The sequence below is a fragment of the Micrasema longulum genome, unplaced genomic scaffold (genome assembly GCF_059751315.1).
Source record: "Micrasema longulum isolate JH-2025_06_02 unplaced genomic scaffold, ASM5975131v1 h1tg000721l, whole genome shotgun sequence".
In the NCBI taxonomy this organism is placed as follows: Eukaryota; Metazoa; Arthropoda; class Insecta; order Trichoptera; family Brachycentridae; genus Micrasema; species Micrasema longulum.
In genome coordinates, this window is record NW_028277917.1 from 35,929 (window position 1) to 59,517 (window position 23,589).

The following is a 23,589-nucleotide window of genomic DNA, read 5'->3' on the forward strand; positions in this document are numbered from 1 at the left end:
AAGATGCGTCAAGCAATTTTTGTATTTTCAGTATTAAATAAATGAAGAATAAAAGTAACCAGTGGCGCCAAATATTGGAGCTACAAAAAAAAATTGACAAACATATGGCTCAGTTCATTATTAGAACCAGCTACGTAAAACCACGGTAGGTACTTTAAACACTGCGTTTACTTTTCATTTGATCAACAGAAATCCAACAGTAATATTTTTCACCTCTTTTACTTCATTATAATGTTTTTCGTTTTATACTTTATTTTGAGCAAACTTTTTGGGTTTACATTTTATTCACCACTCAAAACAGGTCATTTTAATAATTTAATCTTCCGTTTTTACTTGTTCTTCCCGAATTTCTAATTTTTTTGGGTGTCTGTTATTATAATCGATTTCCTACGTATCCTTTCCCTTCCATTGTTTTTTCAGGGTCCTGCTTTTGGTATGCATTCAACATCATAGGAAGAAAATAATAGTTTCTCTGCACTTGGCTTGCTCTGAATATTTTTCTCACGTCGTAAGTAAATTGTAAAAAAGGGTTATTTCTTATGTTTAATACCCCAATTGTATTTTGAAGCATTTAGAATTCTGTTAGTTGGAATAATTTAATCACCTCTAAGAATCTTATTCATTTGATTCGTTATTTTTTGTTTCTTTTTCATTTTCATTTTTACTTATTTAGTTATTTTTTGATCAGATGATTTTATGTCAAGAGATCTCTAGGCTAACACTTCCTGAAAGGGCCGACATCATTTGATGAACACTACCCATTAGCCAGTGATAATTATTTCTACTTAAAATTGCTATGGTCTAATCATAATATAACTTATTTATGTGGTCTGTGGTTGAAACAGAATTTTCGCCGCCGCGCCGCATGCGCTTGTACGCTTGTCACATTGCAGTTTTCCGTTTTTCTTAAGTGTGAAACTCGGCGTGCTACTAAACTAGCAAAATACACTACGTTTTACTTAAATAATATACGTTTACGTCATCTAATCTTATTCACTCAAAAATTTATTTACTGCAAAGAGGTATGTTGATAATTTATGATGATGATTTATTGTAATGAAAGACGGTTCAAGCTTTTATTTATTTTTTAAACGTCTTGAAATTTCAGCTTTTGCAGCCATGGTTCATCACGGTCCTCGCCCGCTGGTGCTCTGTGGCCCATCTGGCTCTGGGAAGAGCACGCTTCTTAAGCAGCTAATGGACGAGTTTCCCGATAAGTTTGGCTTCAGCGTGTCTCATACAACTAGAAATCCAAGACCCGGCGAGAAAAATGGAGTGCACTATCATTTCACAGATGTCTCATCCATGAAAGATGCTATTGCCAAAGGAGAATTCATCGAGACTGCACAATTCAGTGGCAACATGTATGGTACAAGGTATACAATAACTAAATCATATTATTTGTGTCCCAATTTTAATATTGGACTGTTGATTCACTTGGAATGGTGCCAAAGTTCATTCTCCTCATATTTATTATTGCAAGAATAAATGCTTTGTAAGGCCTAAGCTAATAAAGGAATCTGTTAAAGTAAATAATATATTTGTCCACACACACACTCCTGTAGTTATATTTTAATGTGTTTGTGTGTTAGTTGTTGGTGGCATGTCATGTTTGTGTGTTTTTTTAACACCACTGTATTGACCTGTTTACGTTCTATTTATACTCTAGGAGTATGCAGTAAGTATGAGCACATGTATACATATATAAGAACATATATAATTTAATTTATGTTTGATGTTTTGTTTACACTCTTGGTGGACTGTTTTCAGTTGAAGAATAACGTAAATTCACACTAAATTAGATTTAATAATTATAAACTGTTTGTTTTTAGTATCCTTTCTGTCTTGGTTAGCATGTTTTCCGGGGTAGAAATAAAGCTTTTAAAAAAATATTTAGATCTTTCGCCCTGGACCTTATATTACTAGCCGAATCTCTTTTGTGTAGTTGTCCCATCTATCTTACAAGGCAGTCAATGTCTGTATTTGAAATAGATAACATTGGGTTCAGAATTAAACTTTTTATCAAGAACAACATTTATAAATTGCCTTAAGGCAATATGCCCACCCTTATATGTATATAAATTGTATATGTATATAAAGTATTCAATAAATAAACATTTAAATCGCAGTCATATTGTATATTAACTAAAAAAAGTTTAAAACCGGTGCCATTCAGTTAAATTTGTGTTGTGGAAAAAGGAGGTTGTCGAAAAATCATTTAAGATTTTCGAAATAATATTCATAAATAGGGAAATAATTAAAATAAATAAAAAAAAATTTAAATAAGTATTTGTGTTAGAATTTATGATTTAATTTGCATCAAAGTATTTTTCATTTACGTTAAAATGAGGCTTTAAAAAATTTTATTCCGTCAGTTATGAAAAGATGAAACTATATTTTTGTATGTTATTTTTTTTTCCTTTTAGTAAACAAGCTGTGGATGAAGTCCGTCGCTCTGGAAAGATTTGTATACTGGATATTGAGATTGAGGGCGTGAAGCAAGTAAAGCAGACTGACTTGGATCCCGTGTATGTATTTGTAAAGCCACCATCCTTAGAAGAGCTGGAACGTCGCTTGAGGGGCAGGAATACTGAAACAGAGGAATCGCTGCAAAAAAGGTTGACTACAGCTCGTAAAGAAATGGAATATGGTAAAATTTTTTGCTTCTGCGATATGCATTTCATATACATCAAAAAAAATATATGCTTAGGAAGACTTCAAAATTTTATATTGTTTCAAACCAAATTTTAACAGGCTACACCTGGAGGGCAGTACATAATCTAGATATATTTCTTTACCAACAAAAAACAAATATTATTTTGATTGTAATGTGTTTTTTTCTTCTTTTAAATAAGTTTTTTTTTATGTCTTTGAATAATTTGATCAATATCTGGTAATTCAAACATGTGTGTAAACGTTTCTGCTATCTTTTACATAACAGATTATCTATTGAATTGTTATGACCCTTTGTTAGTTTGTTTTTTATTGCATCATTAAACATTTTCATGACCCATATTTTAATTTTTTTTCTTTGCAGAGTTCTTATGTTTAGTAATTTCATGTAAAAATTCATATATTCACATTTTTGTATTAGTTCACTTCAACTTATAACTCATAATTGTTTTATTAATTCGTCTCATAGGAGAAACGCCTGGAAACTTTCACGTTACAATTGAAAATGATAACGTCGAAAAAGCTTATGGTCAACTACGCGATTTTGTTCGAAGACAGATGGAACAAGATATTCAAGGTAAGTTATACTAACCACTGTATAAATTCTCCTTGGAGGTAATGAAAGTTGAAACATTTTATGGAAGCCCAAAGAGATATGGTGTCACTAAAATTTGTATTATGTCCTGAATTAAAATTAAAATTAGGCATTCTAACACTATTTCTATTCTACCTAAAGTTAAATTTATAAGCCAAACAATGCTGTTGATATAAATTTAATGCATTATTAGACGTTTCACAAGTTAACTTATAAATAAATTACTTTACAATACATTTCTACCAAGAACTTTCACTAACAAACTTGAAAGGATCTGTTTATTACTTTTAAATGAAATATATTTTTATTTCAAATGTGTACACTTTACAATAGTGTTTTGATATTGTTCTAGAAGAATACTATTATAATAGAAATGTTGTTATATAACTCGGAGACGGGTTGTGGTCCTAAGGGTAGTGACGCAGGCAGGATGTCCGAGGTTCAAATCCTGCCTTACCACAACTTGCTTCCCATTTTGAAAGAAAATGGCCTAAAAAATTATAACATTTTGCAAACTCGAGAATGAAAATATATATTTTTTTCAATAAAAAAGTTAAACATTAAAAAATTATTTATGCATTTAAAATCATTAAAATGTCATTTGATGAACATACATTTTATCATCATTCGGTTAATTTTATGGCTAATCAGATTGCCACGTAATATGACATACATAACATATTTATATTGAGTGATCTTATATCAACCAAAAGCCAACTTTTCCTTATTTGCTTATTGATTTAGTGAATTGAAACATCATACCTTTTTATGCTTAAAAACCAATGTATACATACATAGATTTTTTTGTTTGATAAATTCCCTACCATGCAACTAATTCCGCTTATTTAATTTTTATATTATTTAGCTACAAATTAATATAACAGACATAGCATGCATCCGATAAAATGTCTTAACTCAAAAAAATCTGATCTTAAAAAATTTACATAATTCTAGCTTCACAATGTATAGCTGTATGACCCACATACACTTACACTTATTTGAACACCGCCATTCTCAAACAGTGTCATATTTTAACTTTTCTCTTAATGACTATAGAGATTTTATTTTTAAATTTAACTAAATTTAGCATTTTTTGAGACAAATTTAAATATATATGAAGCATCAGATTACTTTAAAAGAAAAACAAAAAAAAACCTCATTAAAAATATGTACATGGTTTTAAGACATGTTAATTGAGTTGGCTTTCCTGGAAATTCTGCTTTTCTTTCTTGGATTTAAAAAAAAAAATATTTTCCTTCTTCTCTTTGTGTATTTCACCTTTGTTTTCTTCAAATTAACATCTTAAATTTTATCTACAAATTTAGATCTTCAAATTGAAAAAATCTATATTTGAAAAGAATTACGTAAGTGGATAAAAACAAACCACATAAAAATGTTAAATAATTTTCATGTTCATAATGTTTTTTGACGAGTTATATTCAGTCATAACTAACTTTTTATTTTCACTTTCTGGTACATAATATCAGGTTAGGGATAAAGTAATTTCATATTTTTCGCTTAATTCAATGCTTTATTAAAAGTGTTAATATTTGCATATTTGACTATCATCTGATATTTGATAATCTGATTTAAGTCAAATATGCGCCGTTCTGTTCGATAACTTGTTGCCCATGAGATTCCAACTTCATAATTCTTCTCTCGTAGAGAGCCCTTGTCCCTATTGGCAAAAAACTCGGACAACCGATTTTCACAGGACTCTATTAAGGCCAAATTTGTACCCCCAAGAGCGTTGGCCATAGACAGGAACAGGTAGTAGTCACTTGGTGCCAGGTCCGCACTATAGGTTAGATGCATAAGAACTTCCCATTCCAGCTCCCGGAGCTTTGGGAGCAGCTCATAGTAGAGTATTCCCTGCCAATCCCACCAAACACACGATCTCTCGCTTGGCATTGTTGTAAGTGACCCACTTTTTATCACCAGTCACCATCTGCTTCAGAAATGGGTTGATTTTGTTGCGATTCAGTAGTGATTCGCAGATGGAAATTTGGTCCATGAGGTTTTTTGCGTCGGCTCATATGGAACATTGAGCTTTTTTTTAATCCAGCCTTCTGCAAATGGTTCAAAACAGTTTTATGATCAATATTCAACTCCTGGGCGATGCTACGACTGCTAACATGATGGACTATCTCGATATTTTCCTTAATTTTATCGACATTTTCGATGACAGGCCTGCCAGAGCGTGGTGCATCATTCACCTCCACTACACCAGAACGAAATCGTTCGAACCACTGTTGTGCAGCACGAACCGAAAGAGTATTGGCCCCATATACATGGCAAATTTTTTTTGAGCGCTTTCTATGCGTTTTTGCCTTTCAGGTAGTAAAAATGTAAAATATGACAAATTTCTTCCTTTGATACCTCCATACTTGACGCACGATAGTTCACGACTGAATTGACCAAGCGCAATACTGTCAAAGAAGCATTTGTATTATACACTCACACCTTTACAACGCCGTATCGTATGATCCGATGTGACCAATAATGAACGAGGTATACTTAGTTGGAGAAAAAAGAGCGCAAAATACGAAATGACTTTTTCCCTAACCTGATATATTGCCTATAAACAATACGGTGAGTACAATAAGTAACTCAATTTATGTGATTAAGCATTCTGTGTTTAATTTGTGGCTTAATTAATTTTCCTTTTACCTTTGTTGATGTTATGTTGAGTAAATAAAGATTAACATGCAATCCATAACTCAAGACACATAACCATTTAGTTGTTGACATTGAAATTTCCATATATTGGTATTATTGATCAAAATTACCATGTTCAGTTACTTTGTATGTATGATGGAATGTTTTTCGACCTACTAACAAAAAAAATATGATTTATGCCTTATGTCTCCCCAGATGGTCCGGCCTCAGAATAAGATCCATGGTCTCACAATGGTGAAATAACCCGCATGTGGTCCCTACAACCTAACATGATTTAACACCTCGAGTACAACCTCCGTATTATACCTATTATATGTTAGCATAATAAAATCTTGTCCTAGTATTATCCTACTGTTGAGATTTTTTAGTGGAATATGTTGTCTAATGATTCATCATATTATGCCAATCCTAAAGCAAGGTAAATGTATGTTAAGGATTTTTTTTATACATTCTACTGACCAAATTACTTATTGATTTTTATAAAATAAAATGTCTGTTTTCAGATATTATAACATATTTTTTGCATTAAAAAAATCCTTTTTACCCATATTAACTTTGTATAGTACCGAGATGTAATCTTAAAATAAGTTTCATTAAATAATTTAACATAAATTTCAATATTTGTATGATAAACTTACTTTATTACAACATACAATTGATGATTTAGTTGTGACTTCATCTGATTTAACAGTACTTTACTTCATATAAAACACATTATTGTGAGATTATATTATTACCAAGTAATTTATTTATATATGTATTTGATGTTTTATAACAAAACTTGTCTCCAAAACATATAAAAATAATAATACTAAATAATTTCCGGCAGGATTATTTAAATGTACGTACGTACTAGATACCATATATTGTTTATTATAACAGTAGGTACCTGAATTTTTTTTGTTATATTCTCTGTACATAGAACTTCTTAGAGCTTGTCTGGACAAGGTCTTAGAGCTCGTCCAGAAGGGACGAATTTGTCGCAAAACGTTTCGCTCGAATTCGTTGGCACATTAGCGACATACTAGGTGCCAATACATCGCGTCCACAAGCATTGCGCAAATTCAAAATATGCGCGTAAATTGCGTGCACTCTGCCAGACTCTCGACTTGCACTTGATTCGCGATTACGTATTACGCGCAAGAGAATCGCGGTGAATTCGCCCTTTCTGGACAAGCTCTTAGCTTCCAGTCCTTTTTTTTTGTTAATCCACATAGTCCTAAAATTTGATACTGCGATTCAATTGCTTATACTTTAATTGAATTAGTTTGACTACCCAAGTTATTTATGTTTACTACTTATTTTAAGATAAATATGCATTTTTATAAATCTCATATTTTTAAATATACAATATTTTATATACACATATTTAATCAATAATCAATTCTACATTTATATTAATGTGCTCATTTTAACTTGTCTGCAATTACTTAACAAAACATATTTTTTTAGTATACAAACATTCCTTCCTTTGCCTTGTGTGGCAATTATTTTCTCTTTTTGTAAAATGAATCTGACTCGTTTTATTTTGGAAGTTCTTGATGTGTAAATATTGATTTCTAATCAGTCATGAAAATGTTTTTTATCATATATAGTAAGTCAAATTTAACCCATACCATAAAATAAGCGCCAGATTGTAAAGTGATAAAAAACCTTATATTTATTTATATAATATAATATACAAATTATGTTACCCCGAACTGACACCTGAAGTGTTAGACTGATTTTACCTTCATAAAAGTAATGAATCATGTTTCGTTTCAATTGTTGCATCCTTCATTCGGCGTGGATAGAAGTAAATCATTATTACAAATAATATTGAGGAGTCATTTTACATAATTAGGACTAAATTAAATAAAAAATGGATGCGAAATAAACACTTTTTCGTTCAGCTCTATAATTGTATTTTTTAATGAGATTCGTAAAATAATACGCATTTAAAACAATTTTCACACCATTATTTGTGCATGATATTTTATCTGTTATTCATTTATTCTCCCTTTGCATATACAATCACTTTCATAAACTATTTTTCAAATAATTACTAAAACTTGTGCATCAAATACTAATTAATGGAAATTATAGTGTCCTAATAATGTTTAATTATTAATATCTAAAAAACTAACAACATTTACATTATTACGCTATACATTGCTTTATTTTACCGTCACATGCTTGCCTTTATTGAATTTTTCATATAAAATTGTAAGTTTTACATATTCTTTTTTTCTTACTTATTTATTGCAATAAATATATTTTATAGAAATAATTGTTAGTGTTGTCATTGTTGAAAGGCCGAAATACTATTAATAAATTGTTCAAGTTAATCTGTTATAGTTCGTTATTATTGCGGTATTACAATGTTACAGTAGTTTCTCATCAAATTTATTTCCAAAATGGACTTGCCAGAAAGTATAATTCTTCTCGAACCTGGGTGTTGTTTTAAACCTGTAGTTGTTATAAATATAAACTTCGCTCGTATTACTAGTTTTATAATATACAAAACCTGCAATAACCTAGTTCTGTGCAAACATTGCATAATAATATGATTTAAGACCTTAGTATCAAAGTGGAAATTTTAAATTAAAAAAAATTATATTTGTAATTTTCCATGTTAAATAATACAACTACGTATTGCTTAAGTAATTTTACACATATTAAATACGTAGTTATATTATTTAACAAAAATATTTATTTAAATTTTGTCTAAGGATGATTTTAATTTCTAGAAAAACAATATTCAATCATCAGGCATGCAGTTTAAAAAAAAAAATGTGTGCTTTGGTATTGATCAATAAAGAAAATCATTAAAATCATTGAAAACCCTGTCTGATTTCCTTTATCAGTATTGTTTTATGTATGAAATAGTACTTCAATAAAATTCATTTATCATCACGTTCTTAGTGTTTTTTTTATTTATTAATATTTAGTATTCTATGAAATTCCTAAAAATGCATGATCTAAAAAGTTTTTTTTTTTTTTACATACATGGCCATAATTACCCCAAAACGGGACCCATTCTAGTATTCTATGAAATTCCTAAAAATGCATGATCTAAAAAGTTTTTTTTTTTTTTTTTACATACATGGCCATAATTACCCCAAAACGGGACCCATTCTATAAATGAAATAAAAATAGTTAATATAAATCTTTATTTATTTTCTGTTGGTTTTAGCTATATGCAGTCCAGTTATGCTGATGTCCCCATCAAATCTATCAATGATTCTGGTGTAATCTGAAATTGTATTCTATAAAATTTTTAATATGTTTACTTGGTATTTTATATACTTCTTTTAGTATGTAAACTGATCTACAGCCATGTTTGTATTTCAACAAAAAAAAATATCACTCGGAATTTGGTAATACAACAATATAAGAACATGTTTTTCTTAATATTTTAATCATTAACTTTGTTGTCAAACATTTTACTAAATGTTATTAAATATTTGTATGTAACCACTTATTAACTTTTCTATGTCTAAAGGTTTCGAGACGTACCCATTTTTTTGTCAGGACACCAATTAAACCAACATGCAAAACTCACCATAGTTGTTGCACAAAAATATAAAACCAACACGACTTGCATTTTAATAAGCACATGCACTGATTAGGTTATGAAAATATTTTATGTTTTGGATGAAATAGTTTATTTAAAAAAGGGAGGGCGTGAATTTAATAGGTATAGGGTGACCATTACAATGGAACAACCTATAATGGGCTTTATTGAAAGGTTGTTTGATTATTGATCAAAGTAACTTTTTTTTTTTAAATTTTGTAATGTGAAATATTAGATTTTACTTTACGTAAATACTATATCCACAATTTTTTACCAAATAATATCAAACTAGTTTTTTATGCAAATAACAATATGGGTAAATTATTGCTTAGTAATAAAGACAAAAATAGTTATTTAAATAATTCAGGTGTTTACCAATTAAAATGCAATTCTTGTCCTTCAGTTTATGTCAGAAGAACATCAAGAAATTTTGATATTCGTGTTAAAGAACATATGGGGTGTGTTCACAATAACAATTTCTCCTAATTTGCAAATCACCTAATCAATTTTAATCATAACTTTAAGAAGTTAAAATCTTACTTATAAAAAACTAAGAATATAGAAATATTTCACATAAGGAAAGCTTTAAAAAATTATGTTACTTTGATCAATAATCAAACGACATTTCAATTTAGCCCATTATACGATGTTACATGGTTAGCTAGGCATTTATAATTAAGTAGTTTTAGTTTTTTTATTGTTAAATTAGTATAGAACTACGTATGCTTTAAAAGATAAAAAATCTCCATCTCAGAACAGGCTAAGCCATGTTAGATGGAGACTATCCTAAACAGAGAACACTTTGTTTTCATTTTCTGTTCACTAGTTTTATATAGATTCCCTGTTATTAAATATGTTGACTTATTTTATGCAATAAATTTATAAAACAAATAAACGAATAAAACGGTCACCCTTTACCTATTAAACTCAAACCCCTCCCTTTTCTTTACAACTATTTCTCCCACAACATAAAATATTTTCATAACCTAATCAGTGCATGTGCTTATTAAAATGCTTGTTGTGTTGGTTTTTATATTTTTGTGCAACAACTATGGTGAAGGTGTATACTGGGTTATGCATGTTGGTTTAATTGGTGTCCTGGTGAAGGGACGGGTACGTCTCGAAACCGGTAGACATAGAAAAGTCGGTAAGTGGTCGTATACAAATATTTAATAACATTGAAGATGTTTTTATGCTAAAATAGTCTATATTACTACAATATTAAAAAATGTTGGTTTTTTTTAACATGTTGTATCCAACTTCTCCTTATCAAGTATAATTTTTTATTAGCATATTTTTATTACAAACTCTCAAAAATGATTACTAAAGAATTACTACCAAGTATTAAGGCTCTTTACAAAATGTAAAAATATTTCTAATTTAATGCACTTGCAAATTATCGGATTAAATTATTCCAATATAATGTTTTAAACAACCATTGAATTAGTATTTTATTCCTTTGTAATGATTTTAGAAAGCTACTTGTAGAAATAAAACTCACTGATCTAACTTTTGAGAGTGCTTTGTAATGTAGATATGGATGTCTAGTATATTATGTATATGTAATTGTTCTTAATAAATGTATTAACTTACAAATGTATAAGCGTGTTATAGAAAATGATATATATTCAGAAACTTGCAAATAATATACGTAGATATTTATATACATGTGTTATTCGAATATATGCTTATTGTCTTTTAATTTGCTTCATTAAATTTATTAATGCATAATAGGTTCTGCATTGTCCAAATAAAGGGTTACCGGTTAAATATTTAATTTTTTGAAAAATCAGCAAATGTAGACTTTGTTTATCATCATCAAAAATATATTTATAATATTATTTGAAGCAACGTGTATTTGTAAAGAAATAAAAAATGACATGTATTACATTATATTTCTATGCTAGGATTTTACAAACATACTTTGGGGATCTTGTCCCCAATAAATTGGATATGTCTCAGTTGTACCAAATAATGATAATAATTTCCTGACAGAAATAAAATGATTTGATGCAAGGTCTTAAGTAATTTACGAGGGTATTATTTTTTATAATATATTTTTATGTATGCTTATTTTTTAATTTTGTGATAATATGAAAATTGTATGTAATTTTATTCATTAAGTTTGCAATCATATCTCTATTATTAAGCTAATGCATTTATGTTACACCAATCTCATAATCGTATATATGTTAACATACAATTTAAAAATTCCATATTTAGAATATCAGCAATGGAAATTCGAAATATTGTTGGTATAATACGACCATAGAATTAAGAATAGTCCAGAAGGAGCGTAGAATCATATTTGAATACATCGGACTATGTCCAAAAATCCCCCCACTTTGCCCCACTTTCGCCGCGCGCATCGTGAAGTCGCCGCGTAATGTTGCCTGATGGGAAAAAATATAATCACAACACAAATGTAAGGTAAAAAAAGCAATTTGTTATTTTCTCAAAAATTTCATTGCACGCGGAAACATTGATTGAGACAACAGAGTAGATAAGTAAAGAGACATTTAATAAGAGTAATTGAATCAATGAACTTTAAACTTAAAATATAAAACAAGTTTTGTTTGACATATATTGGATATTTTATTATATCATGTTAAATAATATTTGATGTTTTAAAGATAATGTCAGTCAAATATTCACCACGGCGTTGTTTAATCCGAGGTCCAATTTTCATTAGTTCTCTCATTAGATAAGCAAAGTAGGGTAAAAAAATTACTACCCTGGCAACACTAACGAAATGTCCATTTTGTTTTCTTCGACAATCTGACAGATGAAAAAATAATTCCATTTTTAAGTAGTGCATTTGCTACTTACACATGCATTTGCTAATTACACATGAAATGTGATCCCATCCTGTTTCTTTAAGATCCCAGCAGTATTTCTACACTTTAAAACGACACAACACGGCATAGTTGAATTAAAATCGGGAGTTGCGTACTGAGCGACATCTACAAAAAAACTAATGGGTCAAAACCACTATTTGAGGAGTAGTTTAGTCGCCTTCTGTTTGATGCGCGTATATGGTTTCTGGACTATTCTTAATTCTATGTATACGACATTTCTATGTATCATCTAAAAATAGTATGTCAGTTTATCAAAAAAAAAAACTAAAATCACATTTAAGTATGGTATCTGCACTGGCTATTACTTTATTTCATTTTGAAGCATTACTATCTAACTGTTTATCCAAGTAACTATAAACATCAAACTCTAAAAAAATAAATGATACATATCATTGAAACTCAATAATAATTAGTAAAAAAAATATATTCGTCTGCTCTCATCCTTTTCTGTATAAAATGTTTCTGTTGATACTATTTAGTGTTCTCACTAATAACAAAATAAATCTCTCACATTTGTCACTTGTATTAGGTAGATGTATGTGTGTTTAGAGTACAAAACTGTGTGTAGAAAATATGTAGGTAAAATAATTGTTATAGCGATATTAATAATCTCAGTTGCGCCTCGATTAACTTTAAAGTGTAGGTGGTATGTTGCATTAAGAAATGTTATGTTGTATTTTTTTTGTATTTATTAACATGAAATAAAGTGTTTCAAAATATTTTGTTTTTTTTCATTTGGTTAGTTTTCATATGCCCAAGTTTATAAAACAGTTTTGTTTAATAACAGTTTATTTGTGAAATCGTTTCCTGGCTTGAAAAGTGTTACTTTTTAGATGTAATTTCTAGAAGTACAAACATAATATGTGTATTACATGATTTTCAAAATTTGTCTGTAAGTAAATAGTAATTAAGAGTTAGCCTGTAGACCAGTGGTTCCTGGGGTCCGTGGAACCGCTTCGGGGGTCTGAAAAATTCAAATGAATTCGGGGGTGCGTGGACAACGTCGGGGGGTCCACAGAAAATTTAATATAAAGTGAAGTAATTGAGACCCATTTTCTATGTTAAGATAATTAACAATCAAAAACAATAAATGAACTGGTAGCCATTTTTGTGTCCCGAATAAAATAGTAGGATGATTAATAATTACAAAACGCAAGTAATAACTTGTCTTAAATCATTTGAATAAATCTGTAGCATTTGATTGAATAAGTGGTTTTCATTCAATTACAAATTTGAAAGCTTCAATTAAATTTATTAATGTATAGAATAGTGATTCTATACAGTGATGTAAAGCGCCCTTGAGGTATTATATTACGAAAATGGTTAATAATAAGTTATCCATAATAATAATGACACTAAAGTCATAATGTTGTGAGTTGTGAAGTGCTTCAAATGTACAAGTTCAAATGCTTGCAGACTGGCTGCAAATTCCTAGACCGCCATATACCCTTCTCAAAAATGTTTTCCCTCTCTGTTGCAAAAAATTTTAATGTATGATTTTTATTTAGAAACTTCACTGGTCTGTCTTTAAACCTTATCTTTATTATATAATTAAAAATAAGAGCGTTAAATTGTACGGCAAAGTTTCTTGAAAATGCACAAAATATGTATATTTTAATAAAAACACACTACTTTGTATGACGTCACTGGTTCATATGAACCAACCAATGATGTGACAGCTGTAAAGGATATCCGGTTTGCTTACCGTAAACGAATCAATCGGAAGAACTGATAGAGAGAACCTCTGACGTCACACGCGGAGTTATATCCGAAATACAAAACTTTAAAAAATCATAGCGCTGATAATACGATATATAAAAATAATAATATTTTTTTTAGCTTAGTTTTCTTAACAAATAAAAAAAAAACATTGAACCTCCTCATTGTTTTAAGCTTTGTTGATCACTCATGAACAAATATTTACAGATTAAAAGTTACACAACCCCTTTCACAATGTTTATCCGATGGGTTTTTACACGCTTTCATGACACAAGTACGCATTTTGGTTTTGATTCTAAATTTCACACCTAGCTGGCGGTCGAAGAAGGACTAAATACGCATTGAGCATGAGTTAAGTGTCATCAATTTTGAGGGCTCTGGGCATGTCTATGTGTAATAATATGTCGATGGGTATATTGTAAACAAAGACCATTAGTATCTGGCTGCATATGAACTATAATAATTAATTTATGTAAACTGAGATACATTTTTTAGATTTCATTTTTATTTAAAGAACCACAAATACAATCATGTTTAAGAATTAAGATATACAAATAATATACATTTGGAATGAATTTAAATCAATTAAAATTAGCAGTCAATTAAATAGTTTTTTTATTTTTATAATTCAGATAGGTTAAAATCTAATTACAAAATAAGTTTAGAGAAGAATCAGTATATACATTAGAAAATAATGAAATAATTGAATATGCTTAAACAATATTGTTGGTTGAAAGTGTACTTTTTTAATGTATCGAAAAATATTATTTGAAAAGATGACCAATAACAGAAAACAAATATTGGTAAAAAGTATTTACAATTTAGGAGGAAAAAAGTTTATGCTCATTTGGAAATTTATTTTGTTTTTAAAGGGGATATTTTATTGATCCCTATACCTATTTGCAGGTTAGTTTAAAATGTTTTTATAAAAGCCTCGATTTTTTTTAAACAAGTCAGATTTTACAAAAACTAAATTTACAGGAATTATGTTTTGTTTAAAAAAACATTGACAAATAAATATCAATTAAAATTACATTCTTAAAAGCGCCGTTTAAACTTCAAAACTAAATTATTATTTTTTTTAGTTATTTAAATAAAGTTACAACTGCGTATCAGGTGAGTTAGCATAATTTTGATGTTGTAAAATGATATTTTAACTTTTACAAAAGCATATTTTTTGTGCTAACTTATTATTTCAAAGAGATATATGCATATCCTTTCTAGATATAAGTAAATTGCATTTAAAACTAAATAGCCCCCATAAAAAAATGCACAGCTTACATCAGCGTTAATCAGAATCTATAAATATTTATAGTAATTTATCAACTGTAACATAATAACAGTTGATAAATTACTATCAAATTTATGTTTCTACGGTAAAATTAGCTTACTTTAAATTTATCAATGGTGAATGGTGAGTGACAACATCAGACTGAAATGTGTTTAAAGTAAAATCAATTTTAACAGTAAAATATAATATTAAAAAATAAAAAACAATTACTCGAGGAATACTTTACCAAACAAAACAATAATTACTTGGTAATCTGAGCAACAAAACGTGGTTTATAAAACAACGCTTAGGTCCGTGTCCCAACATGCCTTGCGCGGTTGAGGAGGAGTGTTCTCAGAGTATATCCCGAGTATTCTACGGGATTTAAGAACTTTAATGTCTGAATTTAAAGGGGGAGATGTTTTAGAAATTCTTATAGGAATTTTTGATTTTACATTTGAAGATTTATTTACTTTCGTATTTATGTCATATATGCTATCATTTGACGGAGTATTTTGCTTGGAATTTGGGTGTGTTTTATCAATATTAATCATACTAGCCAGAGGGGTTCTCGAACCTTCATTGTTATGGTTAAGAATCGTCTTTTTTGAAGTACTTGTTGATTTATCATCAGCAAAATTATCTTCATAGATCAGTAAGGAATCAGTTATTTTCCTGATATTATCTTTTTCTTGCGACTTCTCATCTGAATGTTTCTTCTGCTGCAACTTCACATTGTTTTTAAAGACTTCCTTCATCTGACTATTAGCTTTTTTACTTGATATTAATTTGGATTCCTGCTTACTTTCTGTTATCAAAATTGGGGTTCTGTCTATGCCAATGGTTGGAGACCTTGGATCCTTATCAGAAAGATCTGTGTCGCTATCAATTTTCTTCTCTTTAAGAGGATCTTCTGGTGGTAAATCAGTTTCTTCTATGGCAACCTGAGGTGCTACAATTACTTTGCGTTTTCTTCGCACCGTATCGAGGTCAGTCTCTACATAATCTAAATTTGTTTCGAGTAATCCATAAATAGGTTGAATCATTTCATTATTTTCGGGCAAAGCACTAGTTAGTAGATCTTCACCTTTGAAATACTGGTTTTCTATGTTTAGATCAGTAGTAAAAGATTCTTGGTTATTGTCACTCACTGACAAATTGCAAAGGTCTTCACATAAGTTTTTAGGAGACAAATTCGATACGATTCCAGTACTTGAGTCATTTAGAGTGTCAGAACACAGTGAATCTCCATTACTGAGAAAATTACTAGAATTCAACTCATTGTTAGCTTTTATCAACTCCGTGTTTTGTATGACAAATCCTAAAGGAGTTCTCTGAAAGTCAAAAGTTGGGGATCTTGGATCAATTTTGTTCATCAAAGCTCTAATTGCGGGGTTCATGGCAGTTTCGCCGTATTTCTCGAAGCACTCCTTTGTCAAAGCCACATTTTTAGTAATCGGTTTTGCCTTTAAAACTTGTTTCTGTAACAAAATGACCACACCAATAAATATTAATTAATTATATATTTAACATAAAAAATATTAATAAACAGTTGGATTTAATACCTGTAATGGTGTACGATCGATATCGATACTTGGAGATCGAGGATCGCCTTCTAACTGCGTTTTTCCTTCGCCTTCGCACGATAAATCACATTTTTCATTTGCCATTTGTTCTTCGGTAGTTGATTTAACGGGGAAATTGCCCATATTTGATGATTATTATTTTGGTACGAAAGTCATACAAACATGGGCTGTATAATATTAACTTGGCTTTTATTTCGATATAATTTGTCTACTCGTTTTTCACATATCATAACCATCAACATTAACTTCTTATCGAATAAGTTCAGCGGTTATTACTCACTTATAGATAGTTTAAATATCGCTCGAAACAGATAATAACACGAAAAAGATATATTTGAACACTATACAACAAATTCAACGCAAATTTCAAAAATTGGAAATCCGTTGCGGGTTGCGGTTAGCATAAAGTAGAAAGATTTGATTTTCATTGTCATCTATGGAAATAAATATTTAGGAAAATAAACTTCTGCTGACAACACTGCTATAGCTGTCAGATTCGTCGAAAACGAAAACCCTTGAAAATCCGATAGCAGAAAAGGAAAATATTGATATTGGTACGTAGATAAGAAATATTGTCCAATATCGTGATCAGTTGCGACATGTTCTTCAAAACAAATTTTGCCTTTCTATTTGTGTAGTTTTTATGTGAAATTAATTTCTAAATAGAAAAATGGATACTCAAATGAGAATAACTGGTGATGAAGCTGTCAAAGCTACAAATGACGATGCCAGTGAGTGTAAAAAGAGTGCTGTTAAACAAGGATACTGGCAAGATGAGTACATATCGCACTTTGTCAAACATGTTGATCGCAAAGCTCCCGAAATTAACAGGGGTTATTTTGCAAGAGTCAAAGGTGTAGAAATATTTATAGACAAGTTTCTCAAGGTTAGTATGATATATGTACTGAGACTGAATTCGTGTTTTATATTTAAAAAAATATATATATATTTACACATTTAAAATCAATACTTATTGCTGTATGAATTTTAGATTACTGGTAGTAACTGCCAAATTGTGAATCTAGGCTGTGGATTTGATACACTCTACTGGAGGCTTCATGATTTAAAACAAGTTGTCAGTAATTTTGTGGAGATGGATTTTCCTAGTGTTACAGCAAGAAAAAGTCATGCAATTAAAAAAAACAAGGTTTTACTGGATAGAATACATGCAGAAGGTACTTATTTTTAATTTACTGAACTTATTGTCAACTATAAAGAAGGAATGAAGCAAGATATTATGGGATTGTTCAATTATTATCTACAACACTGTGAAAAATAATATATATAGGTATTTATGTAGATGTAGGAGTATCAGAAGCTGGCTGGTGTATAGGTGCCTAATAACCTGCTATGGTGGCTTGTTTTTCAGCTCAATATCTGCACAGTACTTGTGTTTTGTGCTTACATTATTACTATTTTTTTATTATTTACATATGTATACATTTATGTACTTGGTATGTATATGCATATATTATTTAGATAATAACTAGAAACATAAATAATGTAAATGAATGCCTCGACACAAGCTTTGCCCAGTGATGTGTTCATATAGAAAAGAAAAAAGAGAAGTATCATGTAAACTAAATAAATAAAAAGTATGCTTCCAAAATGTCTCATAAATGTAACTTTAAGTTTAATAATATCGAATATAAGTAAATACTTCATTAACCTTAGTAAAATCAAGAGGTTGGTGCTACAAAGGTCCGAGAAATTAGTGCAATTGAATATTAAAGACGTCTTGGTTCAACTCCTAACCTTTGTGTGTCTTTACACAATAGCATTATTTTTGTTATGTACTTAATAGGGAAATGTTTCTTTTTTTTTTACATTTTTTAATTAATAAGGGTCTCTAAAATACTATCGAGTAAAAAATTTTTTTTTGTATTATCATAAAAAATATTTTTAAATTTATAATTTTAAATTCCCGCAAAAACGATTCATTGCACTGGCCACAACCCCTAACACAGCACGATTCGGTTAAATTTTGCACTTTGTGGCCGTAAAATGTTTAAATAGATCATGGTCACAAATCTTGATATCACAATTGTCAAGGCCAAACATGTCACGTTTTTGTAGACATGTTTTCGAACAATTTCATTTTTTAAATTATGTATGAAAACATTTCTTTTATATTGATTTTAAAAATACAATTAATTTTTCCAAATTCCTTTCACATGTTTTTATCGGTATTCATAGTATGTGATATTTTCCTATTATAATTATTATTAGATAACCAAACAATAGTTTTGTCTTCGTACTTAAATTGTTACTCTAATGTTTTTACATTTCTTCTATCTCTTCTCCAGAAAGCCAATCGGTCTTAAAATGTGTATCAATAATTTGCATCATTCCAAGTTGTTTTCCTTACAAACGGGTGTTTTTAGATGGAGAGGTCATAATAAGAGAAGGAGATTTGCATGCTGATGGATACCATTTGATGGGTTGTGATCTGCGCTGTTTAACTGAAGTACAGAGGAAAATGGAGAGAACCGGAATTCTTCATGACCTGCCAACTCTATTCCTCGCAGAATGTGTTTTGGTTTACCTGAAGCCTGAGCCATGTCAGCAACTCATCACTTACATAGCTTCCCAGTTCCCCAACTCCATGATTATAAGCTACGAACAAGTTAATCTAAGAGATAAATTTGGTGATGTTATGTTGAGCAATTTGAGTGCTCGTGGATGTCCTTTAGCTGGAGCAGAATTTTGCGCTTCTTTGGAAACTCAAAAACAGAGGTATTATAAAAATAACATTTGATTTATTTATATTGCATCATATTTTTAAAAATCCCTTAAAGGTAGTGACATATAATTAAATAGATACTTAAAACCGCATAATAGATGGCATTCCAATTTCTAGGTAGTTATCTTTTTTGCAACTCTTTCTTCAGCCGCACAGTTCCGGTTTCCGGGAAGCCAACTCACCAATCAGCAGATCTCATTGACTAAAAAAACTTGTGACCTCACATGCAAAATAATTTCAAAACTTAAAAAAATCATAGCGTTACTAATACGATACATAAAAATAAACATTTTGGCTTAGTTTCATAGTCTATTAACAAATAAAAAAATCCATTAAACTTCCTTGGTCAGGGAATAAATCTGACTTAAATTTTAAGTAACCTCATTCATTTCTTTATTTGACTAATTATTTTATTTATTAATGGATACAGTCAATTCATAGATGACACAAAATACAATAATATAAAAACTAAACAAAACAAAAAATGGCAGCAGTAATATAAATTAGCATGACAGATCTTTTGGTTATCTGACAAAATATAACATATGGTTTGACACTAAAATAATAATGCAGGTTGTGACAATTTTAAGTATTTTTTGTAATACATTATCAATTTTAATGAGTCTAACATAATGTTTTACTTTTCTGATTCTCAGGTTTCTCTCCTGTGGTTGGAGTAATGCTGTTGCTTGGGACATGGAGACAATATGGAAAGCTCTTCCTGCAGCAGATCGTCGCCGTGTGGAAGCTATTGAGATGCTGGACGAAGGAGAATTGCTTACGCAGCTATTTCAACATTACTGTATTGTGGTTGCCACTCAGGGTAACACTCTCAAAGATTTGACCTTGGAAAGTTAAGCCATCACTTTTTATGCATGTACCAAAAATCCTACATGTTTCTCGAATCCTGCATTCTAAATATGAAAATATTGTGTCATCGTTTGTAAATAATATTAATGTGTAATATATGTGTGTATGTTATTATTGTTTATAATAATAAAATACATATTTATATGGATGTAATTTTATGTATAAATGTTTTAATTTATTTCATATTTGTGTGTAGAGAAAATAAGTATACTGGTCATATTTCACAAATATTTCTGTTGGTACAATCCATTTGAACTCCCGTGATCTTTTGGTGTGGATTTATTAGAAAGTCTGAATAAAATATACATGCATATTTTTTTCCTAATGAATGTGATTATAGTGAAGGAAACATATTTTTCCATATTAGTAATAGAAAAATTAAGTCAATATTTAATGTATGTTTGAACAAACTTGATGATGTTTAATGTAAATATATTTTTTAAATGTTAAAATAAATGTTCGATTTGATGTCTTCAACTATTATTAATCTTCCATCTTTGTTATACGTGTTAAGCCTTTCCTGCCAAAATTTGTAATAAAAAATATTTAATAACACATTTTAATAGAGGCTTTTGTTTTGCAAAATATTTTGAGTTGTGTTAGAAATATAGTAAAATAATAAATCATTGACATTACAATGTTTCAATTAAAACAAAATATGACTCAAAAAACAAACAAAAAAAGATTTATATATATTAATAATCTTAGAAAGGAAGGGCTAAATATAATTTAGGTAAATATACCTACCTACATTCAATATATGTATGTGTGAAATCTCTAATCCTTTTTGCCACTCTACATTATTCCGATGATTGTCAAATTTTATTTGAATATCTAATTTTTGCATTTGCGGGAAATAAACATTTTCAAACTAAACTACCTTTCAATTATGCACTAAAATCACAACATCTAATAACATTATGTTTATGAATCTGTAAATGTCTTTATATGTATGTTTAATGCTCAATATAATCATACTAATTCAAGCAATGTGTTGAATGAAAAGTATTACATTATTATTTCGTAATAATATTCTGCTTACACATAGATTTTAACTTTGACTGCTTGTTTATGTTATTTTTCTAAAAACATACTACCTAAAATATTATATGACTGTCACCAAACAAAAAGTATTACTTCCTGTAAGAAAAATATAATATATTGTAGCTTAAGTACCTGTGTTATTAATAAACCCTATATGTATACATTATACAACATTTCAATTTAATTTTATGGTTATATATTTATTACAGCAATTATTTACATTTAGTTTAAAATAGGTTTAACGCATAGTAAAATGTACATACATATTTTTTTGGTTTTTTCTGGTATGTCATATAAACTGCCCAATTAGAGATAGCTTTCCCGTTCTAAGACAGTAAATAAATATATTTTCAGTTATTTTTATCATAAATATTATTCACTTCAAAAAACATTTTTTTTCCTTTTTGATAGTTTTCCCATTTTTATAATTAATGTTTAAAAAGAGATTAAATTGATTTATAAATGTAAAGTAATAACTTAGATGAAAGGTTTATTCATATCATATCAAAATTTCAACATATGTATTTACAATATTATATTATTTAATTCATTTTCTATTTCATTGTTTATTGCAGTAATCATAATTTCCTCCTTTATAATTTTGATAATGCAACCTTCAAGATTCTAGTGACGAAGTGCATAATGTGATGAGGGAGATTAAATATAGACTCTTTTGTGCACAGTTAAATTTTCTTTCTTACTGTCATAATAATAAACTCAACTTTATATAATGGTAATTAAAAAAAAAGTAATACCTAATAATCTAAGCTTATCAAAGCTACTATCAACTCTACATTAGGAATTCCCAAATTATGTTCCTCAAAATTTGAAGTGATTCTATACGCTGAAACACATTTAAACATCTACGTCACATTGAAAGGCAAGTGATGGTCAATCTCCACAGATGTTTATGACCTCAAGTATCTATTATTAGGTACAGGTGAAGATTTTACACATGAAATATATGGGGTATATTGTTTTTACCCGACCTGCTGACGAGCAAGTCTAGTAACGATTAGCCGCGCTAATTCATAAATATTTTTCGTTAAAATGACAAAAAAGCTTGTTTGTCTTCCGAGTACCTCAATGTATGAAAACAAGCCATCATTATTTTACTTCTGTTTTCTACAACTTATTTATGAGAAGTGGGATTCTTTAATTATGGTGCAACAAAGGTAGTGCAGGAACAGGCTCGAGGCCACAACAGATATAAGAATTCAACTCACCGATATTGTGCCTAACATCGAAAAGATTTGCATTTCAAGAACACTAAATCATTATTTTTATGTGATATGTTAATAATTACTAAATAAATGTTTTAATAACGTTTTTTTCAATATTATAAATTACCCATTCAAAAAAATTAGCTAAGCGTTCCGTTAAAATTTGCAGTGTTGTTGAAAAAGTTTGGGAAACCACGCTCTACATTTTAATGAATACCATGTATGTTATGAAAAAAGGTTCCGACTTCAAACGTTGAATTCCTAGACCAGGACCAGAAATATGATTCATTTCTATCAGAAAAGTAAATGATAAAAAACAGTATTAAAATTTTTATTCTTGAAAATATTTTTTTTTAAATTAGTGATTAGTTAACGGAGAGTAGGAGAAAAAAAGGGCATGGTTTTATAGTTAACATTTATTTCTTGCTTCTCTTAATAATTTGATGACAGTATATAATATTGTTAATAATCTACAAAGTCTTCACCCCATTCACTTTTAAAAACGAGATTTTCTCAGAATTCTGACATCTGTTGTGCCAATTTTTTATTAGTTCTGAAACTGTACTAAAAATAATGGAGTGAGGAATATAGAAACCCAGAATATCAATAGAAGGATTTATAAAATTAAAAACACTAAAACCTTGGTTAATTGACATATGTATGTGCGTATATCACAAATCATGTTAGTGTAGTGAAATGTATATTTCATAAAAAAATAGGGAAAAAAATATTTTTGAAACCAACATTATGAATTCCAGCTCAAATGTGGTAAT

At 29.3% G+C, this 23,589-nt stretch overlaps 3 protein-coding genes across 5 annotated transcripts; 2 read left to right on the forward strand and 1 right to left on the reverse strand.

The window, feature by feature from the left end:
- Positions 1–841: 841 nt before the first annotated feature.
- LOC148279463 (guanylate kinase-like) lies at positions 842–9,308 on the forward strand. Of its 2 annotated transcripts, none has more exons than XM_088229878.1 (5): positions 842–1,022; positions 1,109–1,376; positions 2,427–2,650; positions 3,143–3,250; positions 9,123–9,308. In XM_088229878.1, the coding sequence occupies exons 2-5, from the start codon at positions 1,120–1,122 to the stop codon at positions 9,179–9,181; spliced, it is 648 nt and encodes a 215-aa protein (XP_088086004.1). In that variant the 5' UTR covers positions 842–1,022; positions 1,109–1,119; the 3' UTR covers positions 9,182–9,308. The 2 variants fall into 2 exon arrangements, with proteins under 2 accessions (XP_088086004.1, XP_088086005.1); XM_088229879.1 differs by lacking the exon at positions 9,123–9,308 and adding an exon at positions 6,143–8,589.
- Positions 9,309–15,538: 6,230 nt separating this feature from the next.
- On the reverse strand, positions 15,539–17,194 carry LOC148279464 (uncharacterized). The gene is made up of 2 exons (XM_088229882.1): positions 16,916–17,194; positions 15,539–16,831 (listed from the first exon to the last, which is right to left on the reverse strand). The coding sequence occupies exons 1-2, from the start codon at positions 17,057–17,059 to the stop codon at positions 15,644–15,646; spliced, it is 1,332 nt and encodes a 443-aa protein (XP_088086008.1). The 5' UTR covers positions 17,060–17,194; the 3' UTR covers positions 15,539–15,643.
- A 197-nt stretch (positions 17,195–17,391) lies between these two features.
- Positions 17,392–20,705, forward strand: LOC148279465 (leucine carboxyl methyltransferase 1-like). 2 transcript variants are annotated; one of them, XM_088229877.1, is made up of 5 exons: positions 17,401–17,490; positions 17,603–17,822; positions 17,928–18,111; positions 19,321–19,672; positions 20,336–20,705. In XM_088229877.1, the coding sequence occupies exons 2-5, from the start codon at positions 17,607–17,609 to the stop codon at positions 20,535–20,537; spliced, it is 954 nt and encodes a 317-aa protein (XP_088086003.1). In that variant the 5' UTR covers positions 17,401–17,490; positions 17,603–17,606; the 3' UTR covers positions 20,538–20,705. The 2 variants fall into 2 exon arrangements, with proteins under 2 accessions (XP_088086002.1, XP_088086003.1); XM_088229876.1 differs by having other exon boundaries at positions 17,392–17,822.
- Positions 20,706–23,589: the final 2,884 nt, after the last annotated feature.

Bases quoted from the DNA above. Each gene is read 5' to 3' on its own strand.
- LOC148279465 (XM_088229876.1), top strand. From the start codon at position 17,607: ATGGATACTCAAATGAGAATAACTGGTGATGAAGCTGTCAAAGCTACA. The intron at 17,823-17,927 runs GTTAGTATGATA...TATGAATTTTAG, and splicing joins TTATAGACAAGTTTCTCAAG to ATTACTGGTAGTAACTGCCA. The intron at 19,673-20,335 runs GTATTATAAAAA...TCTGATTCTCAG, and splicing joins TTGGAAACTCAAAAACAGAG to GTTTCTCTCCTGTGGTTGGA.
- LOC148279464 (XM_088229882.1), bottom strand. From the start codon at position 17,059: ATGGGCAATTTCCCCGTTAAATCAACTACCGAAGAACAAATGGCAAAT. The intron at 16,832-16,915 runs GTATTAAATCCA...ATTTTGTTACAG, and splicing joins TCGATCGTACACCATTACAG to AAACAAGTTTTAAAGGCAAA.
- LOC148279463 (XM_088229878.1), top strand. From the start codon at position 1,120: ATGGTTCATCACGGTCCTCGCCCGCTGGTGCTCTGTGGCCCATCTGGC. The intron at 1,377-2,426 runs GTATACAATAAC...TTTTCCTTTTAG, and splicing joins GGCAACATGTATGGTACAAG to TAAACAAGCTGTGGATGAAG. The intron at 2,651-3,142 runs GTAAAATTTTTT...TTCGTCTCATAG, and splicing joins TCGTAAAGAAATGGAATATG to GAGAAACGCCTGGAAACTTT.